The 20,459-nt window shown below is 36.4% G+C and overlaps 1 protein-coding gene across 1 annotated transcript; it reads left to right on the plus strand.

Moving 5' to 3' along the window:
- Positions 1–900: 900 nt before the first annotated feature.
- LOC110690927 (probable pectinesterase 53) lies at positions 901–12,347 on the plus strand. The gene is made up of 5 exons (XM_021867833.1): positions 901–1,493; positions 2,151–2,340; positions 2,889–3,095; positions 4,411–4,646; positions 12,150–12,347. The coding sequence occupies exons 1-5, from the start codon at positions 1,090–1,092 to the stop codon at positions 12,298–12,300; spliced, it is 1,188 nt and encodes a 395-aa protein (XP_021723525.1). The 5' UTR covers positions 901–1,089; the 3' UTR covers positions 12,301–12,347.
- The last annotated feature ends 8,112 nt before the right edge of the window (positions 12,348–20,459 follow it).

Here is a 20,459-nt window from a genome sequence, read left to right on the forward strand (position 1 = left end):
GTAAAATACTGGAATGTAGGTGTCCCAAACTCCCAATTGTTTGATTCTTGGATCAGAAACAAACGAGGTATATAGGGTCAACAAAACATAGAAAGTTCGACAATGATCACATTGATAACTGAAAAGTTTTGTTAATAAACTAGTCTCAAATGAGAAAAATACTTATTAATCCTTAAGATGTTCACTTTTCCATCAAATTTAGCAGTCATGTGATATCACAACTTTTAAATTCATTTAACAAGACTAATTAGTAATAAGGCCACAAAATGATACAATCCTCATGAGATAATAGTACTTGATAAACAATAATTAATCCACAAACAAACACAAACACAACCAAAACCAACTCAAGAAAAAAGGCATTCACGGGTATTTACACCAACTAGGAAAAGACTACCATAACAAGTTGGTACTAAAAATAGAATTCTATACTTCAGCTATTTGGCTAACTAGTTCTCCATAAAACATCGTTTTGAACGTATATCATATTCTTGTGAATTAAGGTGCATTCGCTTCACCTGAATTTATCTGAAATGATATTATTACACCTTGTTGGACTTAATTAGGTTGATTGACGCAAATTTCAACTTATGCAGTTTATACTTAATTTATTGACTTTGATCAGCTTTAATCAAATCTAAAAAACTTATTTTATTCAGATTACTAAAACTGAACATGTATCAATATTCTTACATACTATTTGTATGGCACCGAGACTATATATATAAAACCCGCAAATTTCAAATGATGTTTTATGGAGAACAAGTTAATCATTAAGTGTATTTTTTTTAATAAAAATTGAAAAAGTAGTGCAAACGTGGGATCCTCCCATGTCTTTGTGGCCTACATTCCTCACTTGTGAATCCTCTCACTTTCTCTCTCATTATTTTGTAATGTTGTAAGCCGAAGCACCCGTGACCTATAATAACATTCCATTAAACTACAAAACAAACTCACTTTCCACCTAAAACTAAGTAAATACTATATAAACTCACATTTTGCCACACTTTAAACTCATCCCATCAACATTCCCTCCACATTCTCTTAGCTATTTCCTACAACATTATTTTTAGTCCTTAAAAACTAGTTATGTCTAGGAAAAAACTATTTCTTTCAATTCTCCTACTTTTTTTGTTACATTGTTCAATCTACCAAAGATTATGCCATGGCAAAGGTCATAGTGATCATCATCATCATAAACATGGTAAAATCCATCATGTAAAACACCGAAAACCGAACCCGAAACAATTAACCATTAATATGACACAAACATATAACTCGGAAAAACAGTTTATGAAGTGGGTTAATTTTGTTGGTAGTCTTAAACATACCCTTTTTAAAACAGCCAAAAATAAGCTATTTCCTTCTTACACTTTGACTGTTAGTAAAAACCCTGTTACTGGAGATTTTACTACTATTCAAGATGCCATTGATTCTCTTCCCGCCATTAATCTTGTTAGAGTTGTTATCAAGGTTAAAGCTGGAACTTACACGTAAGTTTTCTTTTTCTTTCTCTCTTTTTTTCTTGATTTTTGTTGGGATGCTCTGTTTTTTTCACCTTTGTGAAATGCTCTGTTTTTTTAGGTTGAAAATGATCATAAGTTTTGAATTTGTAATAATTTTGAGAAATGACACTGAGTTTGATTTTATGAACGTAAAGTTTGAAAAGGGTTTGATTCCAAACTTGTTTCTAAAGGTGGAAATTACATGTATTTGATTTAATTTTATTTTTTTACTGGTGTACATTTTATCACTGAGACCAATGATATAGACGAGATTCTTTAATAGGGTACAACCTCCTCCAAGACTTAATATGCTTTTGATGTCAAATTTAGATGCATATGTCACAAACACAACACTTCTTAATGTGTACAAGTTTTTTGATCCTATGTCTTGAATATACACCTAACTCAAAACCCAATTGCATTCGATTTTTAAGTGTTTCACAAAGCACGTTGAAGTAAGCAATATTGTTTTTAATCTCGAGTCTTAAATACTTCCCTAAAGCTTTACATGCAAATTTACACTTGATCAATGTGCTAATAATTTTTTGATTTTTAATGATTTTTGCTTGATAATGATCAAATATGAAATGAGATATTTACATACTCTAAATTTTTTGTGGATTAATTTTTTTATGGAATTTATAGGGAGAAGGTGAACATACCCCCACTAAAATCTTTCATAACCATACAAGGAGAAGGAGCAGATAACACAATAGTCCAATGGGGAGACACAGCAAAAACAATTGGTCCCAATGGCAAACCTTTGGGAACTTACAGTTCAGCTACATTTGCTGTTAATTCTCTTTATTTCATGGCCAAAAACATCACCTTCAAGGTTTTATTTTCTTATTTTATTTTTTTTTATATTTGTGTCTCTCTCAATTTGATTTATTTTTGTTGTACTATTTTTAAAATATCCTTTATAAGGTTCCAATATAATTATAAGCTCTAAGACAAATCTTTGAGTTAGCATGAAAATATTCAACTTTTTTTTTTCTTTTTTTTTTTTTTTGGGATTTTATTTGGACCTTGTTTGATTTGCATGTGACTTGGAGGTTGACTTGGTGTAGTTTACTATTATTCATTCGGTTTGGATTCAATTATGACATTATTAGTTCAAATTATGATGAGTAATTTTCAAACCTAGATAATACTTTTACTAAATTTTTATCAAGTATTCGGCTATACCTAAAGCTAAATACACCTATGAGATGTATGCTCATTTGAATATTTAATTGAAACAATCCTCTCTACCACTTAAGTAGTAGACTTGTATTTAAAAACTAATTAAGCATGAGATAGTTTAGAGTATTCATTATTATAATCATTTATAACCGTCTACCAAACTTGCTGTAAAATTCTTATCGAATTATGTTTATGCAGAATACCACTCCATTACCAGCATCAGGAGCACAAAGTGTACAAGCAGTGGCATTCAGAATATCAGCAGATACAGCTGCTTTTATAGGATGTAAATTTTTAGGAGCACAAGACACTCTTTATGATCATCTTGGTAGGCATTATTACAAAGATTGCTACATTGAGGGTTCTGTTGATTTCATCTTTGGCAATGGCCTATCTCTATTTGAGGTATATTTTATTTTTAAATGTCACGCGAATTTGATTTACTCTCATATAAATTTAATTTACTCTCATATAAATTTAATTTACTCATGATCGTATATTCTAGTCATACTTATCTTAAATATTTAAAGATAAGGAGTATTTTAAAAGGTTAAACGAACAACATTGTAATTGATATACCCTAATTGACATCTTATTAGTCGATCATAGTTTATAACTTTAATCAATGATTGATAGTGACGATAAATGTTGTTTATGTACATAATTTCCCGTTAAGATGTTCTGTTAATGACGTGCTAACTTTTTTTTAGAAGTTAGTAGAAAGTTTAGTGTAAAAATGTTTATAATTAACGATCCATATTAAAGAATTCATAAAGTAGAAACTTTAGTGTTATTGGCCAGCTCTAAATATTGTATGAATATGCTTGTCTTGGGAGGAATATTTCATTTACCTATTTTTAATTTTTAGGTTAAAAACTTAAAATGCATTGATAGTATTAAAAAGTCCCTTTTAATTGTTGCATAATATAAGAGATTGAGAGTCTTCCAACTTTCACAAACAAGAAATTCGTGAAAATATATACTAAAGTTCAAAAAATAATCAAATTGGTTTGACAAAGCCATGCAAAAAGCCGAAAACAAATCATCTATAACAATGTAGACAAAAAGATATGAACTTTCATGTGAATATATTGTCTACTTACATTATTTATATCCTTTTACTGTTAGGTTCCCCCCCATTTGAAATCGACACGGTTTAAAGATTATTAGAATCTATCCATTAATAATTTATTATCTCTTCTTTTCTTATACTTCGTATGTTAGTATGAAATATGCTTTGTAGTTTTTAGAGGGGAAGAAAAACTTTTGCGAAAATACTTATGTAAGTTATTCTAATAAAATTGTTTTTGTAAAGAGAAGTACTATTTTAAATTCCCCATCTATTACCTATATAAACCATATCCTATAGCGCATAAAATTAAATAATATTGAACAAATAAATTAGCATAAAAATAGATATTAAATGTTTAATAAGAGTGAGGGATAGTTCAAGTGGTTACTGATTTTCATCATTTGTCCTTATGGCTCTTAAAAATAATTTTTTTTTTAACAATCATATAGTTTTAAAGTGCATTGGATATGTCATCAATTAAATATTACTACATCTTATATTATACATGAGTCATACTCAAACAAGTAGAAAAAATACAAGAGCAAAATTCCTTATATATTCTCAATCTTGTAGAAATTTTCTTTATAATTAGCCTTAATTATTGATTTTGTATTAAGAAATGTATAATAATTGATGATTGGATGGCAGGGATGTCATGTGCACGCAATAGCACAAAGATACGGGGCAGTAACAGCGCAAGGAAGGAGTAGCATGTTAGATGATACTGGCTTCTCTTTTGTTAACTGTAAGGTCACGGGTTCAGGTGCTTTGTATCTTGGTAGGGCTTGGGGTCCCTTCTCTAGGGTCGTCTTCGCTTTCACTTACATTGACAACATCATCATCCCCGCCGGCTGGTATAATTGGGGTGACCCTAACCGCGAATTGTATGTCCTCCATCTCTTTTTTTTTTTTTTTTTTTTTTTTTTTTACTAATCACGCGCATTTATCATGCATGTATGGTTTATCAAAGTCCAAGTGTACATATTAATTACTTCGTGAACGTATACATAGTAATTAATATTAATGTGATAGTATGTATGTCATACGTCGGTGTGTGAACTATACAGTGGTGGGCTTGGTGACATAGGCTGGAAACTATTCTTGTTTTATTAAGCAAAAGATATATAAACATAATTTTTATAGTACCAAGTTGCATAAATTAAACATATATATGCATAATAAGAGTATATTTAGTAACATAAAAAGTACCAAGTTGTGTTTATTGAACTTAAAGGGACTTGATATTAGGCTAAATAACATAAGATTGTCTAGTTAAACAGAAGATGACAAAGGTCTATATAAGCATGAAAAGCAACTATGCAAAGAACAAAACAAATTAAAAAGCGTGCGAAATTTATCACTAGCTATGATGAGTCTATGACCATTGTTGATAAGTATATTAGGTGACTCGTACTTCGTAGCTTTGTCCGCCCGATCGGGCGGACATTGCCCGGTCTGACCGGGCGGAAGAAGAAGAGGTGCCTGGCAAATTCGTTGAAGAAGCTGCTCTCGCGCCCGACCGGGCGAGCCTTCGCCCGACCGGGCGAGCCTTCGCCCGATCGGGCGAGCCTTCGCCCGATCGGGCAGACCTTGCCCGGTCTGACCGGGCGGTGGGGGTTGGATACGTTGAAGCATTCGTATGGAGTTTTCTTCTCGCGCCCGATCGGGCAGACCTTGCCCGGTCTGACCGGGCGGAGAAGGAAAAATGCGGAGACGCGGATTTTACGATTTAAAGTTATCTTATTTTATTATCTTTTTGCCCAAGTATCTTTTAATTAGGGATTAATATAAAACCTCCCTAATATCAGTATTAGGGTTAAGAGAGACAGAGTGAGAGCCGTTCTTGAGAAATACAAGAATCATCTTTGTAATCTTTGCAGTTTATAGTGAAATCATTCGATCTCGGTGCCCGTGGACGTAGCTATCACATCGATAGTGAACCACGTAAATTCTTGGTGTTGTTCTTATTGTTTGCATTGAATTTCTTTATTGTTTTCTTGTTTGTTTTCGACCTTTGCTTCCGCTGTCGCACAACAATTGGTATCAAGAGCTCAGGTTCAATCCTTGGAGAGTTTCTTGAAGATAACAATGGCAGGAGATTCAACAATAAGAATTGAGAAGTTTACCGGGAAAAATAGTTTCGGGCTATGGCAAATTAAGATGAAGGCTCTGTTAAAACAACAGCAGATATGGCGTCCGTTGGCTCCAAAGAGTACTACTTCGGAGTCAGGAGACGGACCGACTGACTCGCAGTTAGAAGTTATGGAAGAGAAGGCACACTCTACCATATTACTTAGTCTTGATGATCAAATCATCACGGAGGTTGCTGATCAGGAAACGGCGGCTGGATTGTGGCTGAAGCTGGAGTCATTGTATATGACTAAGTCGTTGACCAACAAATTATTACTGAAACAGCGGTTGTTTAGCCTCCGGATGCAGTCAGGTACTTCCTTACGGGAACATCTAGAAAAACTTAACTCTATTTTGCTTGATTTACGTAATTTAGATGTTAAAATTGATGATGAGGATGCTGCGTTGATTTTACTTGTATCTCTACCGTCTAGCTTTGAGAATTTTGTAGAGTCTTTTGTTGTTGGTAAGGATTCTATAACCTTAGAAGAAGTGAAGGCAGCACTTCATACTAGGGAACTCAGAATGAAAGCTACGAGTGATAATGGGGATAATGGTAGTGGGTTATTTGTTAAGTCCGGAAAGTCTAAAAAGAATAAGGGGTTTAACAAGGGGAACAATGCTGGGTCGGGTGCTGGAAACGGCAAGGATGGATCTAGTAAAACTACTACTAAAACATGTTATTACTGTAAAGAACCGGGTCACTTTAGGAATAATTGTCCGGTGAGGAAAAACAAGTCCCAGGCTGCTGTAGTTGAAGAGAAACCGAATGAGAGCTATAATTCAGAGGAAGATTTAGCATTAGTCAGTTCTGCTAGGTCTGATGATTTATCTGATAACTGGGTTCTAGATTCGGGGTGTTCGTTCCATATGTGTCCACGTCGAGATTGGTTTGATACATATGAACCTCGCAATGGGGGTATGGTTATAGTCGGTAACAATGCTCCATGTAAGGTCACAGGTATTGGTTCCATGAGGTTGAGGACTGTTGATGGGCGGAGGTTAACTTTGACTAATGTACGGCATGTTCCTGCTTTAGGAAAGAATCTGATTTCATTGGGTACCCTGGATGAATTGGGGTACAATGGTGTGTTTTCAGATGGGGAGTTGTGTATTTTCAGAGGTTCTGAGTTGGTACTTAAGGGTATCAAAAGGAACACCCTCTATGTTTTTGAGGGTGTTACACTGCCTAGTTCTGCGGTTTGCGCATCTGTATCTCACCAGGAGATGACTAAGATTTGGCACATGAGGCTTGGTCATATGGGGGAGAAGGGGATGCAGCTATTGTCCAAGAGGGGTCTTCTATCCGGGGTCAAGGTTGCCAACCTTGAATTTTGTGAGCATTGTGTGTTTGGTAAGAAACACAGGTCAAAGTTCAGCAAGGGTGCTCACATTACTGATGCAGTGCTCGATTACATCCATTCAGATTGCTGGGGTCCATCTAGAGTTGAAGGTATGGGAGGTTACCACTATTTTGTGTCATTTGTTGATGACAAGTCCCGATACACATGGCTTAGGTTGCTTAAGTCAAAGGATGAGGCCTTCAAAGTTTTCAAGCAATGGAAAGCTTTGGTGGAAAATCGACAAGGAAGGAAGATCAAGAAGCTACGAACGGACAATGGGCTAGAGTTTTGCAAAGACGAGTTTAATCAGTTCTGTGCAGATGAGGGTATAGGTCGGCATCATACTGTCAGGAAGACACCACAGCAGAACGGTGTAGCAGAACGGGTTAATCAGACACTGCTAGAGAGAGTCCGATGCATGCTCTCTAATGCAGGGCTTGGGAGGAGGTACTGGAGTGAAGCTGTGTTAACAGCTTGTTATGTCATTAATAGGGGTCCTCATTCTGGAATTGATTCCAAGATTCCGTTTGAGATCTGGAGTGGTAAGTTGCCTAATTTTTCGAATTTGAAGATTTTTGGTTGTGTTGCTTATTATCATGTTATTGAGGGTAAGCTGGATCCACGAGCCAAGAAGGGGTGTTTTGTTGGGTACGGGGATGGTGTGAAGGGGTTTAGAATTTTTTCACCTTCGGAGGGTCGGGTCATTCTTAGTAGGGATGTTACTTTCGATGAAAACACCATGTATTCAATTAAAAATGCAGAGATTTCAGATTTGAGAAGGGAAGGAGACAATTTATTACAGACAGATGGGGTACTTGAGGTACATCAGTCTACCATTGCTGATTTACCTCGGGTACAATATATTGATGATGATGCTGATGTTCCAGTGCCGGGTACTCCTGAACCTGAGATTACTCCTACTCATTCTAACTCTGGGGATGAGGTGGAGCAATCTAATCAGGGGTCATCTAGTCAACCTGACACCATTCTTGAGATGCCTAAACGAGTTATCAAGAAGCCTGTTAGATTGATTGAAGAGATGGAGGGAAGAAATTGCTGTGTTGATGCGATGACAGGTTATGCATTGAGTGTAGCTGATGATGTAGAGTCATTTGAACCTGCCACATATAAACAAGCAATTAGTTGTAGTGAGTCTGCGCAATGGCTTGCCGCAATGGGTGAAGAGATGCAGTCTCTTTACAAGAACAGAGTGTGGGAACTGGTAAAGGTACCGGAAGGGAGGAAGCTTGTGGGTTGTAAATGGATTTACAAGAAGAAAGAAGGGTTGTCGGAAACTGAGCAAATACGTTTTAAGGCTAGGCTAGTTGCTAAGGGGTTCAGTCAGGTAGAAGGGGTTGACTTTGTTGAGATATTCTCACCTGTGGTTCGACATACTTCTATCCGTGTGTTATTGTCAATTGTAGCACATTTTGATCTTGAGCTGGAGCAGTTGGATGTTAAAACGGCCTTCCTTCATGGCGATTTGGAGGAGGAGATTCTGATGAAGCAGCCCGAAGGATTCGAAGCTCCTGGAAAGGAACACTATGCCTGCAGATTGCTAAAGTCATTGTATGGACTTAAGCAATCCCCCCGACAGTGGTACAAAAGGTTTGATTCTTTTATGGTTTCACAAGGTTTTGACAGGAATTCATATGATTGCTGTGTGTATCATAGTAAGCTGGATAATGGTTCCATGATTTATCTTTTGTTATATGTTGATGACATGTTGGTTGCCACAAAGAATAAATCTGATATTGCTAGATTAAAGGAGATGCTTAACTCGGAGTTTGACATGAAAGACTTGGGTGCAGCTAGGAAGATTTTGGGTATGGAGATCTACAGGGATCGGGCTAGAGGTAAGCTTTTCTTGACTCAGAAAAGCTACATTGAAAAGATTTTGTCTCGTTTTGGGATGGAAAAATCGAAGCCTATAAGTACGCCAACTACTGTTAGTTGTAAGTTGTCTTTGTCTATGTCACCTCAATCAGAGGAGGAGTTGTCTTATATGTCTAGAGTTCCATATGCAAACGCGGTTGGTTGTTTGATGTATGCTATGGTCTGTACTAGGCCGGATATTGCGCATGCTGTTAGTGTTGTAAGCAGGTTTATGGCTCGACCTGGGAGGGAACACTGGCAAGGGGTGAAAAGGATTTTTCGCTACCTGAGAGGGACAGCTGATATTGGTCTTGTGTACGGGAATGGTAAGGAATGCTTGGTCACTGGGTACAGTGATTCTGATTATGCAGCTGATGTGGATACCAGGAGGTCTGTGACTGGTTATGTGTTCACTTTGGGTGGTTCTGTGGTTAGTTGGAAGTCTACATTGCAGTCATCAGTTACGTTGTCAACTACTGAAGCTGAGTATATGGCTCTAACTTCTGCAGCTAAGGAGTCTATTCGGCTCAAAGGCCTAGTAGGTGAACTGGGTATTGCACAGGATTTTGCTACAGTGTATTGTGATAGTCTAAGTGCGATTTGCTTAGCTAAAGATCAAGTACACCATGATCGGACGAAGCACATTGATGTCAGGTATCATTTCTTACGTACTGACAAGAGGATTAAGGTGAAGAAGATTGGGACTGCTGACAACCCGGCTGATTTCTTCACTAAGCCTGTTCCGTTTAGCAAGTTTAAACATTGCTTAGACTTGCTAAATATTGATTACTACGTGATGTAGTAGGCCCTGAGGGGCGAAGTTGGGGAGCTCCTGGTGTAGGTGTGTTGGCATTAAGGTGGAGCTTGCCCGGGGCTTGTGATGCAGGTGGAGCATTATGAGTTGTTATACTTGGAGACGAGTATGTGATGGGTCTTGGTTGAAGACTTATCGGGATGTATGGCTTATGCATGAGTCCTGCATCGGGTTTGGCTTGAGATGTTTTTTCACTATGTCTTGATGGGGTCGTTTGCTGACTACGAGTTCTCGTCAAGGTGGAGATTGTTGATAAGTATATTAGGTGACTCGTACTTCGTAGCTTTGTCCGCCCGATCGGGCGGACATTGCCCGGTCTGACCGGGCGGAAGAAGAAGAGGTGCCTGGCAAATTCGTTGAAGAAGCTGCTCTCGCGCCCGACCGGGCGAGCCTTCGCCCGACCGGGCGAGCCTTCGCCCGATCGGGCGAGCCTTCGCCCGATCGGGCAGACCTTGCCCGGTCTGACCGGGCGGTGGGGGTTGGATACGTTGAAGCATTCGTATGGAGTTTTCTTCTCGCGCCCGATCGGGCAGACCTTGCCCGGTCTGACCGGGCGGAGAAGGAAAAATGCGGAGACGCGGATTTTACGATTTAAAGTTATCTTATTTTATTATCTTTTTGCCCAAGTATCTTTTAATTAGGGATTAATATAAAACCTCCCTAATATCAGTATTAGGGTTAAGAGAGACAGAGTGAGAGCCGTTCTTGAGAAATACAAGAATCATCTTTGTAATCTTTGCAGTTTATAGTGAAATCATTCGATCTCGGTGCCCGTGGACGTAGCTATCACATCGATAGTGAACCACGTAAATTCTTGGTGTTGTTCTTATTGTTTGCATTGAATTTCTTTATTGTTTTCTTGTTTGTTTTCGACCTTTGCTTCCGCTGTCGCACAACAACCATACCTTTGGCCTTTTTGTTGTATATGAATCATAAAATGATTTTAATGAGTTATTATTGTTAAGAATAAGATTTTGAACTAGGAGTTGAAAGTAGCTCTAGAAGCTAAAATAGGTATCTTGAAACTATAATAGTAATAATTGAGTTCATTGATCGATATTCTCACTTTCTCGGTAATTTACAAGTAGATACTAAAAAGATACAAAATATCTCAAATTATTGTAATATACGAAGTAATATATTTAAACTTTTCATCACATGTACTCAACAACTTATCGAATAATTGACATATACTCGATTACATGACTCGTATCTTATCCTAGGTTGGAGTAACATCAACTCGACCTAATTCCTATAATCTTACTATAAAAATAGAAAAGAGGAAAAACACTCAAACACATAAATTCCATTATAGAGAGTTGGTGGTGGGACTAGGCCTTCTTACACCCGTGCATGACTTTATATGATGATTGAAGCAAAGAGCGCTCAACCCAAACATAGAAATTAAGAACCAGATTCCACCTTAAGGCTAGTCAGATTCCTCCATAAAATTCCATGCTTTTTCCTCTTTCATTTTTATTAAATTAATTTGTGATTTTAAAATTAAAAAGCTCATTCTTTATCTTACCTATTTTTGCTAGAGTCCACATTGGATGGCACCGTACCCTTTACATAATTATTCTAATGAATAACATATGCTCAAAAATATACAATCCACTAATTAAATTTATTATGTACTTTGATCATCTTGAATAAACGTACCAAATTAAAGATTATTTATCATCTTAATTAAGTAGCCAACCTATAAAGTACATAGATTCACTAATTTTGTCACTATATAATAGAATGGTACTTAATTGGAATGATGTGTAGCTATTTTATGTAGTTCAAATGATTCTTACTACCTAACTTCGAATCAACTTAGATATTCCACCATGGTGTAAAATAATTATAATATAATTAATGAAAATAAAAAATAACAAAAGAATAAGTATTTTATAGTTATAAAATATGTTACGTAAGGACTAAAATCCTATCTAGTATCTATATATATATATGGACTATATCTAGCAGTTTCTTTGGGATATAGCATGCGCATGGAGTTTGCATTATCAATATGTGCATATTTAGTAATGAGGATGCTAGGTGAAATAAAAAGTAACCTCTTATACTAATTTTTCTAGGCCGGGTTTAAACTTGTGCAGAGCGTGTTTATTTTATCTTTTTAAACTTGGTCAAAATATAGGGTTTATTAGTCTGTTGTATGTAAAACATGTACTGAATGTTACGTACTTGTATTAATGTTGTCGTTGGAATGCGTGTAGGACGGTGTTTTACGGACAATACAAGTGCACAGGTCCGGGGGCAAATTTTGCCGGGAGAGTAGCATGGTCTAGAGAACTTACGGATGAAGAAGCGGGGCCTTTTATCTCGCTTAGCTTCATTGATGGTTCCGAATGGATTAATTCATTGTAAATTATCATACTAGTATTATTTGAAATAATAATATATTTTTTTAGTTAGTATTGGCTGTCACTTTTTTTCTTTGCTTTGAATTTACATCTATTTGTTGTATGTTGTATATTATTGTAGTTGATTAAGATTCAAATTATAGTCATTTGGACGTTCAATAATTGGTGTCGACATCAAAATAAATCCGGGATAGGAAAGAAAAATAAATAGTTTCATTAAATCACCTTTTTATGGTTTTGATATGATTAAAACATACCATTTTTTATTTTTCACTCTTTTACCCTTGTTTGAATTGTTCAACATTATTAACATGCCCTTGGGCTTAGCAAAAAAATCATACTATATCCGGCTTTATAATGCTCTTAACATTTTTTATTTTGACACTTTATAATCTTAAACTGTGACCATTTGTTCATTTGCTATATCAGAATGTTAATTTTTTATGATTATTTATGTTTTTGATAAGAAATTTTTTGTTTTTTCTTACACGTACATGATAAGGGATATATGTTCCATGTTCATATTGACGCACATTAACGGTTAAAAATAATATGAAACGGAGGTAGCACTTCTTATATGCTCCGTATCACACCATCATGGATCAAATTATAGGTTCAACATGAAAAAAAAAAAATGAATTGATACTTGATACTAAAGCCTAGCTTTTTGATTAAATATTTTTCGCACAGTCTTGTTCACTTCTTGAAAATTCCAAAACAACGAAAGCACAAAATGAACTAAGTGGGCCGCATAGCCCAGTAATATTAATATTGGATCAGATTTGATCCAGAAACAGTAAACTATTTTCAAAGATAAGGCCCATTTTATAGTATGGCAGGCTCGTTAATATTATTCAGACTAGTTTAATGCCCAGGGGTCTTTTGATTACAATATTAATGATTTAGAAAAATTAAAGCCTCAATGATTTAGTTAATTTTTCCTGATTAATTCAAAAGTATACAAAGAAAATTAAGTTTGGGTTGAAATTATTTAGGTAAGTCTATGTTACTATACTAGATACAATTAAATTTGGGTTGAAATTGGGTGAAGCTTGCAACTACAGAACCCAGGATGTAATCTCTTCCTCAAAAATCACAAATTTTTATATGCAGCTAGCCACACAGTGTGGCCAACCATCACGGGAGTTACTTTGTTAGGGTTATAAGGGTTTCTCGATCACTGTTATAGGGGTTACTTTATCGGTGTTTTAGGGATTATTTAATCAGTGTTACATGGGTTATTCGATCAGTGTTATGAGGATTACTTTTTTTTTTTTTTTACAAGTGGTCACATGATGTGGCTAGAGTTGTCAATTCGGGTAAACAGGTCGGGTTTAGGTCGGGTAAGAGAGGGTCGGGTCAACTCGGGTCGAGTAAATTCATATTAATTCCATAACCTATGCGGGTCGAGTTTTGGTTGGGTCATGCTTGAATCGAGTCACATCGGGTCATATTTCTTATCGGGTTTGGGTCGGGTTTAGGTCGGGTTAATAACATGTCGGGTTACATTCGGGTCGGGTGAACAATATGTCGGGTTTAAATCGGGTTAAAACGGCAAACGGGTTAGGGTAATTCTCGAGTTTGAGTCAGGTTCGGTTCAAGTCAATAATTCGCGGGTTAGAATCAGTTCGGGTCATTCTCGGGTTTGAGTCGGGTTTGGTTCAAGTCAATAATTTGCGGGTTATAATCAGGTTGGGTCATTTTCAAGTGGAATCATTCAAGTCGGATTCGGTTCAAGTCAATAATTTGCGGGTTATAATCAGGTTGGGTCATTTTCAAGTCGGGTCATTCCCGGATTCAAGTCGGGTTATGTTCAAGTCAATAATTTGCAGGTTACAATCAGGTCGGATCATTTCCAAGTCAGGTCATATTCGGGTTCAACTAACTATAAATAAATAATTATCATTTTTATCAAGCTAATTATTTCCTTTGACTATAATATATATGGCAATATACTAGGGAACTATAGTCTATAATTTAGGAAGATAATTATCTCCTTTGAACATACAACAAATATATACTATATTTAACTCTTAAATTTGAGGATGATGCTCCTTTCTTTTCTTGGCCTGGACCGACTTGGTCTCCCAAGACAATGCTTTTATCAACAATAATAAGGTGGTCTAAATTGCATTTAAGGTGATTTGAAATCAGGTCAGGAACAATTTGGGTTGAATTTAGGTCGGGTCAATAACAAGTCGTGTTAATTTCGAGTCGAGAAGTAATAGATTGGGTTGAATTTTTGGGTTGGGTAAGTCATAGGTATGGTAAAATTCGGGTCGGGTCAATAACAAGTCGGACTTAATTTGGGTCAGGTCAATAACAAGTCAGGTTGATTTCGGATCGGGTTTGTAACAGGTTTGGTTAAATTCGGGTCGGGTTAGGAACGGGTCGGGTTGAATTCAGGTCAGGTTAGTAACAAGTCGGGTTAAATTTGGGTTTTGACGGGTTAAAATGGGTTTGGGTCAATTTCGGTTCAAGTCGAGTTCGGTGCAAGTTAATTAAATTGGTCATTGTAAATTGGTAAAGCGGTGCAAGTTGTAAACCGGTAAATTAGCCGTTTAAAAGCAAATTGAATGGTTCCACACACCCAATTGGACTGCCGAAGGATATTAGGAACCATGGTAAACATTTTGGCAATTTTTATTTCCGGGCGAAAAAAAAGTCAAAAAATTCCAAAATTGAAGGCTAATATCCACGCTTTTTGAGAAATTTTGAAGGTTTCGAGTCCCGGTGTCGAAAAGTCTTGAAATTGTATGGGATACATCTCAAGGTCATATAAATGCCATTTGGAACCATCTATGATCATTATTTGTTGTCATAAATGTTCGTGGTAGGCTTGAATTAATGAAATCAGTGCAAGTTTTAAACCGGTAAATTGGTCGTTTAAAAGCAAATTGGATGGTTCCCCCCACCCAATTGGACTCCCGGAGGGTATTAGAGACCATGGTAATAAACATTTTAGCAATTATTATTTCCGGGCGAAAAAAAAAAATCAAAAATTTTCAAAATCTAAAGCTAATATCCACGCTTTTTGAGAAATTTTGGAGGTTTCGAGGCCCGGTGTAGAAAAGTATTAATATTTTAGGGGATACATATCGGGGTCATTTAATGTCGTTTGTAAACATTCTGGCAATTTTTATTGCGAAAAAGGCAAAAAATTCCAAAATCAAAGTCTAAGATCCATGCTTGTTGAGAAATTTTGGAGATTTTGAGGCCCGGTGTCGAAAAGCCTTAAGATTTTAGGATTACATATAAGGGTCATATAATGATGTTTGGAACCATACATGATCATTATATATTGTCATAAATGTTCGTGGTAAGCTTTAGTTAATGAAATCGGTGCAAGTTGTAAACCGGTAAATAGGTCATTTAAAGGCAAATTGGATGGTTCCACCCACCCAATTGGACTCCTGGAGGATATTAGGGACCATGATAAACATTTCAGCAATTTTTATTTACGGACAAAAAAAAGTCAAAAAAATTCAAAAATTAAAGGCTAATATCAACGCTTTTTGAGAAATTTTAGAGGTTTCGAGGTCCGGTGTCGAAAAGTCTAGAAATTCTATGGGATACATCTCGGGGTAATATAATGCAATTTTGAACCATATATGATCATTATCCGTTGTCATAAATGTTCGTGGTATGCTTGAATTAATGAAACCGGTGCAAGTTGTAAATCGGTAAATTGGTCGTTTAAAGGCAAATTGGATGGTTCCACCAATCAAATTGGACTCCCAGAAGGTATTAGGGACCATGGTAAACATTTCGGAAATTTTTATTTCCGGGCGAAAAGAAGTAAAAAATTTTCAATTTGAAGGCTAATATCCACGCTTTTGAGAAATTTTGGAAGTTTCGAGACCCGGTGTCGAAAAGGCATGAGATTTTAGGGGTACATATTGGGGTCATGTAATGCCGTTTGGAACCATATATGATCATTATATGTTGTCATAAATGTACGTGGTAGGCTTTAGTTAATGAAATCGGTGCAAGTTTTAACCGATAAATTGGCTGTTTAAAGGCAAATTGGATAGTTCCACCTACTCAATTGGACGCGCGGAGAGTATTAGGGACCATGGTAAACATTTCGAAATTTTTTTATTTCCGGGCGAAATTTAGTAAAAAAATTTCAAAATTGAAGGCTAATATCCATGCTTTTTGAGAAAATGTGGAGGTTTCGGGGGCCGGTGTCAAAGGCATGAGATTTTAGGGGATAAATATCGGGGTCACATAATGCCTTTTGGAACCATATATGATCATTACATGTTGTCATAAATGTTCGTGGTAGGCTTGAAATAATGAAATCGGTGCAAGTTATAAATCGGTAAATTGGTCGTTTAAAGGCAAATTGGATAGTTCCACCCACCTAATTGGACTTCTAGAGAGTATTAGGGATCATGGTAAAGTTTTCGGCAATTTTTATTTTCGGACAAAATAAAGTCAAAAAATTCCAATATTGAAGGCTAACCACACTTTTTGAGAAATTTTGGAGATTTCGAGGCCCGGTGTTGAAAAGTCTTGAAATTATAGGGGATATATCTCGAGTTTATATCATGAGGTCATATAATTCCGTTTGGAACCATATATGATAATTATTTGTTGTTATAAATGTTCATAGTAGGCTTGAGTTAATGAAATCGGTGCAAGTTTAAACCGGTAAATTGGTTTTTTAAAGGCAAATTGGATGGTTCCACACACCCAATTGGACTCCCGGAGGGTATTAGGGACCATGGAAAACATTTCGGCAACCATTTTGGCAATTTTTAGTTCCGGGCGAAAAAAAAGTAAATAAATTTTAAAATTGAAATCCACACTTTTTGAGAAATTTGGGATGTTTCGAGGCCCGGTGTCGAAAAGTTTTGAGATTTTAGGAGATACATCTTGGGTCATATAATGTCGTTTGGTACCATATATGATCATTATATGTTGTTATAAATGCTCGTAGTAGGCTTGAGTTAATTAAATCGGTGCAAGTTGTAAAATGGTAAATTGGTCGTTTAAAGGCAAATTGGTTGGTTCCACCCAGCCAATTGGTCACCCAAAGGGTATTAAGGACCATGGTAAATATTTCGGCAATTTTTATTTCCGGGAGAAAAAAAGTAAAAAAAATTTCAAAATTGAAGGCTAATATCCATGCTTTTGAGAAATTTTGAAGGTTCCGGGGTCGGTGTCGAAACAAAATGAGATTTTAGGGGATACATCTCGGGGTCATATAATGCTTTTTGGAACCATACATGATCATTATATGTTGTCATAAATGTTCGTCGTAGGCTTGATTAATGAAATTGGTGCAAGTTGTATACCGGTAAATTGGTCGTTTAAAGGCAAATTGGATGGTTCCAACCACCCAATTGGACTCTCGGAAGGTATTATGGAACATGGTAAACATTCCGACTATTTTTATTTCAGGGCGAAAAAAGTCAAAAAAATTCCAAAATTTAAATCCATGCTTTTTGAGAAATTTGGGATGTTTTGATGCCCGGTGTCGATAAGTTTTGAGATTTAGGGGGATACATCTCGGGGTCATATAATGTCATTTGGAACCATATATGATCATTATATGTTGTTATAAATGTTCGTAATAGGTCTGAGTTAATTTAATCGGTGTAAGTTGTAAACTGGTAAATTGCCTTTTAAAGGCAAATAGGATGGTTCCACCCACCCAATTGGACACCCAGAGGGAATTAGGGACCATGGTAAACATTTCGAAAATTTTTATTTTCGAGCGAAAAAAAATTCAAAAAATTCCATAATTGAAGGCTTAATATCCACGTTTTTTGAGAAATTTTGAAGGTTTCGGGGCCTGGTATTGAAAAGCATTTAAATTTTAGAGGATATATCTCGGGATCATATAATGCCGTTTGGAACCATAAATGTTTGTGGTAGGCTTGAGTTAATGAAATCAGCGCAAGTTATAAACCGGTAAATTGGCCGTTTAAAGGCAAATTGGATGGTTCCACCCACCCAATTGGACTCACAGAGGGTATTAGAGACCATGGTAAAAATTTCGGCAATTTTATTTTCGGGGCGAAAAAAGTCAAAAAAATTCAAAAATTGAAGGCTATATGACTATATCCATGCTTTTTGAGAATTTTTGGAGTTTTCGGGGCTCGATGTCGAAAAGTTTTGAAATTCTAGGTAATACATCTCGGGGTCATATAATGTCGTTTGGAACCATATATGATTATTATTTGTTGTTATAAATGTTCGTGGTAGGCTTGAATTAACGAAATCGGTGTAAGTTGTAAACTGGTAAATTGGCCGTTTAAAGACAAGTTGGATGGTTCCACCCACCCAATTGGACTCCCGGAGGGTATTTGGGACCATGGTAAACATTTCAGCAATATTTTTATCCGGGCAAAAAAAAAATTCAGAAAATTCCAAAATTGAAGGCTAATATCCACGTTTTTTGAGAAATTTCAAATGTTTCGGGGCCCAGTGTGAAAATTATTGAGATTTTAGGGAATACTTCTCGGGGTCATATAATGCCGTTTGGATACATTATATGATCATTATATGTTATCATAAATGTTGTAAACCGGTAAATTGGTAATGTAAACTCCTCAGACTGGAGTGAATTCCATTAATCAATATATATAGGGTTACAACTTACAAGGATGAGTTTTAATCCTATTAGGAATTTTCAAGAGATAATTACAGAATATCTACAAAATATATCCTAATATAATAGAATACAAAGAATATTAATCCTATATTCTATCAAGTAGTTTTGTATTTTTGTTATTTATTCATCATCTATTCTCATCCACTATCCAAATAAAGTATTGTCATATTTTTATGTATTCGCACCTATCAATTCTCAATCCCATTCCTATATTTTAATCCCCAAACTCCCATTCCCACATTCCAAACGCTCCGTAAATTACATTTATATATTTCTTTATTATGTGAGGAATAAATAATGCTAGAAGTATGAATGTAATTTAGGGAGGAAGGAGTATGTTTTAATAATTGGACAAACGGAAATATGTACTTCAAGCTTTAATCCCACTAGCTTGAACCCCACTATGATCATACATTAAAGTACGGTGGCGTCCAAAAGGGAAGAAGATAGAGCAAAAGAGTCGCCAACAAGTTTTTTTACACTAGTAGAATAAACGTAATGGCAAGCGGTTCAAATCCCCTAATGGGAAGCGGTTTTGAACCGCATGGGCTTAGGTGGCTTGCCATTAGCCATTTAAATGACAAGCGGTTCAGAACCGCTTGCCATTACCAGAGAAAGGGCAGCGGTTTTGGCGCCAAACCGCTGCCCATTATGGGTATAAAAAATAATTTTTTTTTTTGGGTTTTTTCCACAAAAATTGATATATAAACCAAACATATGTAAAAACATTAATATTTTTATTAATTATTTGTTGTAATATTACATTTACATTAAAAAAATTAATAAATAAAATTAATACAAATAATAAAAAAAAAACTGATGTTATAGATCAAACTTCCAGCCACGACCACCAAAACCACCGTCCAGCACCACCACCCACCACGACCCCCACGAGCAGCCACCACCATCAGAACCCCAACTGATGACCCCCACCCACCAAACCCTCACCGAAACCCACCAAAACCCACCACGACCCCCAACCACCCCTCACCCACCAGAACCACCAACTAACCCCCACCCACCAAAATCCTCACCGAAACCCACCAAAACCCTAACCCAAACCACAACCCTCACCCACACAACCAGACCCCCAACCAAACCACGACCAGACCCCACCCAAACCACGACCCACCACCCACCACGACCGTACCCACACCAAAAATAAATCTAAAATCGAAATTTAAAAAAAAAATTTCGACCCACCTTAAAAAAAAAATCATCTAGCCCACCACGACCTCCACCCACCCCCATGAAAAGCTTGAAATTAAGGTTTTAAAGGTCAAATTCGACCATAAAAACTCTAGATCTAGAGTTTTCATGGTCGAATTTGACCTAAAAAAATTGAACACCCAAACGCATGCACGAATTTTCTTGAAATTGCACTCGAAATTTGCTCGAAATTGTCCTCAATATGCTCGAAAACTTGGTGTTTTGGTTGAATTTGCTCGAATTTTTTTGGTTTTGGTTCGATTTTTTGGAGATGAGAAAGAACAAAGAAAAAAAGAAAGTGAAAGAAGAAAGGATTGAAGGAAAGAGAA

Source organism: Chenopodium quinoa, unplaced genomic scaffold (assembly GCF_001683475.1).
Source record: "Chenopodium quinoa cultivar QQ74 unplaced genomic scaffold, ASM168347v1, whole genome shotgun sequence".
In the NCBI taxonomy this organism is placed as follows: Eukaryota; Viridiplantae; Streptophyta; class Magnoliopsida; order Caryophyllales; family Amaranthaceae; genus Chenopodium; species Chenopodium quinoa.